This window comes from Choloepus didactylus, chromosome 6 (assembly GCF_015220235.1).
Source record: "Choloepus didactylus isolate mChoDid1 chromosome 6, mChoDid1.pri, whole genome shotgun sequence".
Classification (NCBI taxonomy): domain Eukaryota; kingdom Metazoa; phylum Chordata; class Mammalia; order Pilosa; family Megalonychidae; genus Choloepus; species Choloepus didactylus.
The window spans coordinates 138,356,402-138,362,624 of record NC_051312.1 but is presented as its reverse complement, the minus strand read 5'-3'; the positions used below and the strand labels follow the sequence as shown (position 1 = coordinate 138,362,624).

General features: G+C 36.8%; 1 protein-coding gene across 4 annotated transcripts in view; it reads right to left on the bottom strand.

Moving 5' to 3' along the window:
- Positions 1-1,859: 1,859 nt before the first annotated feature.
- JHY (junctional cadherin complex regulator) overlaps positions 1,860-6,223 on the bottom strand; it is a 90,289-nt gene continuing 85,925 nt past the window's right edge. For 3 of the 4 annotated variants that reach the window (XM_037841763.1, XM_037841767.1, XM_037841764.1), the window contains 3 exons: positions 5,455-5,535; positions 4,551-4,679; positions 1,860-2,814 (listed from right to left, as the gene is read on the bottom strand). In XM_037841763.1, coding sequence (XP_037697691.1) covers positions 2,617-2,814; positions 4,551-4,679; positions 5,455-5,535 — 408 coding nt within the window. In that variant the 3' untranslated portion in view covers positions 1,860-2,616. Of the gene's footprint in view, positions 2,815-4,550; positions 4,680-5,454; positions 5,536-6,223 lie in introns of those variants that run through there. The other variant, XM_037841766.1, reaches the window with a different exon arrangement.

The following is a 6,223-nucleotide window of genomic DNA, read 5'->3' as shown; positions in this document are numbered from 1 at the left end:
TCCAATCTATTTTTGAACATTTTCCTTGTACCAGAAAAAGTGAAAATAAGAATAAAAAAATAAAAGTAAAAAAGAACACCTAAATCATCCCCCCCCATCCCACCCTGTGTTTCACTTAGTTTTTGTCCCCATTTTTCTGCTCATCCATCCATACACTGGATAAAGGGAGTGCAATCCACAAGGTTTTCACAATCACACTGTCACCCCTTGTAATCTACACTGTTATACAATCGTTCTTCAAGAGTCAAGGCTACTGGGTTGGAGTTAGATAGTTTCAGGTATTTACTTCTAGCTATTCCAATACACTGAAACCTAAAAAGTGTTATCTATATAGTGTGTAAGAATGTCCACCAGAGTGATCTCCAGACTCCATTTGAAATCTCTCAGCCACTGAAACTTTATTTCGTTTCATTTCACATCCCCCTTTTGGTCAAGAAGATGTTCTCAATCCCATGATGCCGGGTCCAGATTCATCCCCGGGAGTCATATCTTGCGTTTCTAGGGAGATTTACACCCCTGGGAATCAGGTCCCACATAGGTCAGAAGGCAGTGAGATCACTGCCAAGGTGGCTTAGTTAGAGAGAGAGAGGCCACATCTGAGCAACAAAGAGGCACTCAGGGGGAGACTCTTAGGAACAATTATAAGCAGGTTTAGCCTCTCTTTGCAGTAACAGGCTTCATAAAGTTAAGCCCCAAGACAGAGGGATCAGCATACCAAGCCGTCAGTCCCCAATGTTTGTGAGAACATCAGCAACAATCCAGGTGAGGAAGCCCAACACTTCCACATTTCCCCCCAGCTCTTCAGGGGTTCCTGCATATATATTTTTATTCTCCACCCAAATTACTTTGGGATGTTTCGCTATTTCACTCTGAACTATACAAACCCATCTTATCTCACTTCCTCAGAATTGGAGTTTATTGACAACTACAAATGCTCTTTGCCCCACACAGAGGAACAAGAACAACTTTTTTTACACACAAACAAGTAGTCAGACAGAATTGTCCATGATGTTGAAAGATTGGGAGTTTAAGGCCTGGCTTTTCTCTCACTAGTATCAGTCAGACTGACTGACCTAAGAGTCATTTGTCCTTTCTTGACCTGTTTCCTCCTCTGAAAATTTGGCAATTGAACAAAATAATCTCTTTACAAGCTCTAAATTCTTATAGGATTTGCTAGTAGGAATACTCTTTCCCTTTAAATATGAAAATAGGGAAATATTTCTAACTGCATTATTTTTTCTTCTAGAGTAACTTTAAATTTAAGGCTATTTAGGAAAAATAATGATTCTTCATTCCATCTCATGTTTCTTGAACTGTCTTCACCATTTACCCTGAAGGTTCCTCTTCTTTTATACATACATTGTAGAACAGTTAGGGCTGTGACGTTCTTGAACTAACTCCAAATACCATTGAAACAGGATTTGCCAGTTTTCTATTTCTCTTCAGATATTTGTTATCTTTTCAGGCTCTCAATTCCAATTACGAATTAATTCAGTTTTAAGAGAAAGCCATGTATAGGCAGATTTTACACTAAATCATGGTATATATGTAAAATGTATATAAGATAGAAGTAAATCTCCAAAGCTAGTCACCTTTATAGATAAACAGACTTGTCCCAAATTGGTATTAAAATTATCCATTTCTAGACACATCCACCTAAGAATACAGTGCCCATTTAATACAGGAAGTATGTAAAAAATGAAATCCTCCTGTAATTATTTTAAGACCTGGTAATTTTATAAGGTTCATTCTGTTTCAAAAGTTGAAAAAGTAAAAATGTGTCTTAGTATTTACATTCAGTAGCAAACCATAGAATGCTTTTATCTTAGCTAATATATATATATATATATATATATATATATATTTTAATGTGAAGGCACACATTTAACAATATTTTAGAATATTTGTGATGGCAGGATGCCCAGCAAATTTATCCACCTAGATTAAGTAGCTTTGATAAAGTCTATCTCTCCAGAGGTGACTGAATTGGATATTTCTATATTTGTTAGAGGATTTCTAATCAGTGTCTTGATGCCCTGTTAGAACAACGCTGGGATTTGTTCTACTTGAACAGACACATCTAAGGGTACCCTCATTTTCTTCAAGTTTGTATATAAACCCTAAGTTTAGAGATTTTGATAAGGTTTTTGAAACATTATTCCAGAATTTACTGATGATTTAGTCCAATCTGAGTACATTTTAGTAGAAGCAGAAGTGTTCATACTTTTAGTTTCTTATTGGGAAGATAAAAGAGAAACACTAGTAGATAAACTCATTTCTGGGTAACTTCATGGTTTTCGCTATGCTAAGGAAGAGAAGAGAGAGCTTAAGAAATCAAAAGATCCAGTATAAAACCAAAAGGCTTTATTCTCTAGTTCTTATTCAGCCCAAATTTTAAAATTTGGAAATAAATAATTTTTAAAAACATTTCTTCCTAGAAAGTAAAATATGGCACCATATCATAGGGCCCCATATTTTAAGTCCTGCAAGAAAAGCAAACATGGACTGCAGGTGATGATAACAAGAGGTTGCCACTTGATGCTGCCACTCGAAGTGGACAGGTTGGTTGGGGCTCCTTTTACTCCACTGTCACTCGGTCTCTTACCCATATACCATCTATACAATGTGAAGGACTCTGAAAGCAGCCACAGCCTGTTTTTCCCTTTCATGTCTGCTCTGCAGAATTTCCAGCAGTGGGATTTCAGGTAAATTTTCTTCTTTTCCAGCACAGACTGGATTTTTTTTCCCTTTTGTTGCTTGATCAGTCCTATTTGACAATTTGGGTTTGGGGATGGTCTTAGCATATTCCAAAGCCTAAAACATAAAGATAAAATTTTATTTGAAAACAGGAAGTGAGACTGGGATTCCTTAAATTAAGTCTAGTCTTAGGAAAATCTAATTTATAATATAAATGGAGCCTATTACTACAGTAACTTCCCTAAGATACAGATGTAAATAGACATCAAATGGAAAATGCAAATGATGCAATATAACATACAATTCAAACAAAATAAATTAGCTGCAAAACAATATGCTGTGAAAAAGGAAAGAGTAGAGGAATGATACATACAATTATGTCCTTGGGATGTTTTCTTCAAGGGTTTGAAAATAGATTGTTTAATGTGTGTGATCTTATTCAGTTTCTGACAGTCTGAGTAAAACCAAACTTCCATTAAAGAGACAGTAACAGAGCTTTCCATCTAAAGAGGATTTGTTACAGCTTGAGACCAAAGACATTGCTGTAGCTGATATAAAACTGAGCTCCCACTACATCAACTATATTCTTGTTTCCAGGTTTTTAGTAATCTAGAAGGTATTAGAGGACAAAAATGATTTTTTTTTCTTTTCTTTAGAATGTCTATAGGAATTGAAATGCTGACTAAAGGCAGTCTTTTGTGTGTGTGTGTGTGTGTGAGAGTGTGTGATGTCAGCACTGAAAGGCATTACAGTGGAAATGAGATCACTAAATCGGACTTCAAAATCTGCCACTATATCAGTTTTTTATTTTAATAAGGGTTTCTTGTTAGCTGAAATGGGAATGGATAGTATATTTAGATCCTGGAAGGGGGGAAAAGCTCTAAAACAGAAAAACACATGACTTCTCAGTGCTTGTACATGACTTTGATAGGAAAGTCTTCTAATTATAGAGGTTTTTTTTTTTTGTTTTTTTTTTGTTTTTGTTTTTTTTTGCCTTGACTCTCTTCATGAACAATAATGGGTCGGAGAAAAAGAAAAAAAATGGCACCATGGAAACTCAATTGAGTGGACTGAGGTCTTCAAGGTCTGAGGGAAAAAGGCAATAAATAGAAAATATGACAGTCCGTGAAAGAGAACATGAAGTCCAAATTCCTAAAAGCACCAAGGATCACTTGTCCCTCACGCAGAGGGCCCATTTCCTCACTGGGATGAGACAGACCAACAGAGGCAGGGGCCTGCCCTGCAAAGCCCTGCATCGCCATAATACATATTTCACTGGCATCATGCATTATGGTTGGATGACATCTGAGAGGGGGGACATTCTGTATTTTATGAAGTCATTTTTCCTGATAGAGGAACCTATGTATTATAATCCTCAAGGAAAAATGTAAGGGACTGAGCTTGAAGAAACAGTCAAGAACTTTTCTTTGACACGGACCTTTCAATAGCAAGAACACACTAATTTCCTCAAAACATTTAATGGCAGATAATGGAATCATGTTAATCAGGTTTAAATTTAATCAGATTTATCAGGATTGTTAGTTTCTTTTTTAAAAAATCACTTCATATTTTAATGTTTATGTGCCACAGACTTAAAATACTATACTTGGAAGAAAACATGTGGTGGGCTAAAAACAATGAATTTCAGGAAAAAAAAATGGCTAGCATCACGCGTGTGTCACGATTACATGAATATCTCTGAGCAATGGGCAGCTGCAGGAATGTCAGCAGCTAAAACATCTCCCGTGATCAAAAAAACTGCGGTGAATTTATTTTTTGTTGTGAAGTAACAGACGTTGCCTTGTGATTTAATTCTGACTGGAAAAGTAAAGGTCTTTTCGAGAATTCCTTACCTTCTGCCGAGGGACGGCGGATTTAGTCTCAGTTTTTGCTGTTTGTGGTTTTGACAGACTGGTTAGTGCCTTCATGTTGTACTCCTTAACTTGTTGTGCATATTCCTTTTGCTGTATTAATTTTTGCATCTGTTCAGAGAAACGAAGTTACTTATGATGAATCATGGGTCCTGCTAGAGCTCTCTGCCCTCGGTGTAAAGTGACACTAGTTTTGGTGAGCTAGGCATATCAGATCACCAGCACGGAAAACAAGGTGTTCCCTCATGTAAGATGTTGGCAGTGAAACGCTTGAGATAATGTTTCTTCTTTCTAGAAAGAATCTTCCTCTGAGGAGGGACAGCACTGCAGAAGCACAGCCTGGTGTCCCCTTAATAGTGGCGAAATCACATTCAGTCCCTTCTTGGCTGCATTTACCCAATTTACTTTCATTTTTGCCTCCAACTTTGAACTATCCTCTCTTTTTATGCCTTGAGTGCAACTGCAGTTAAAAATGCATTAAACAAAGCTCTCCTTTCACTGGAGGAAAGAGAATAAAGTGGATGTGCTTTTCAGGGGTTGGGAAACTCATAACCTAAATGTCTTCTCTGTAGCCACTCTTCAAAATTATCAAGATAATTCGATCTGGAAAGACCAACAACCACATAATATACCCATTTCTTTTCATGTACACATCTGTTCAAGCCTTCAAAACTAACTAAAAGATGGATACATAAAACAACACTGGTTAAGTATTTTTATGTAACAGAATAAAGAGTGTCTGGGTCTTAGTTTCAGAAGGATCTCTATTCAGAGCGAGGCATTTGAATTAGGACTTGGTTGGGGCAGGGGGCATCTTTATAGAGTTTTGCTAAAGGCAGCTGGGCTGAGTCCAAGTCTGAAAATACCTTACGTCCAACACACTCACTTTGTCTTTGATGGACTCAAAGTCAGGTCCAAGGCCTCCAAGCTTCACGTCTCTTTTCTGATAACCTTTCAGCTTGGAACTCTAAAAATGCAATCACAGAGACAGTTTCTTTTAAGAATGTGTTTGTCTCCCCATGTTGTGACAGCTTCATGGGAAAGGGAAGAAGGGACATTAAGAATGGGACTGTGTGGACCAGTAGTAGTTGGAGTGTGGTGTATGACCTGAAAACTCTTCCAGCAATGGTAGCTGCTGGTAACAGACTCTGGATTTGTAGCTGGTTACCTAATATGTTCTAACTTTTCTACTTCTGCAATAAAATACAAATTGAACTGTGGAAAATCAGAAATAAAAATTTTCAAGCTAGGAAATTTCTCTGTTGTTATTAATGTGTGTGTGTGTGTGTGTGTGTGTGTGTGTGTGTGTGTTTTGCCTGCCTTTTTTTCTTTTTTTTTAATTGCAGAAGTTGTGGGTCTACAGAACAATCATGCAGAAAATAGTTCCCATATGCCTCCCACAGTTTTCCCTTTTAGTAACACTTTGCATTAGTGCGGTACCCTTTATAACAATTGATGAAAGAATATTATTATAATTGTACTAACTACAGTCTATATCTTATATTAGGGCTCACTGTTTCTGTTATACATTCCTATTTTTAATTTTTATTCTAGTAACATACATACAACCTAAAGTTTCCCCTTTTAATCACATTCAAATATATAATTCAGTGCTGTTAATTATATTCACAATGTTGTGCTACCACCACCATCCA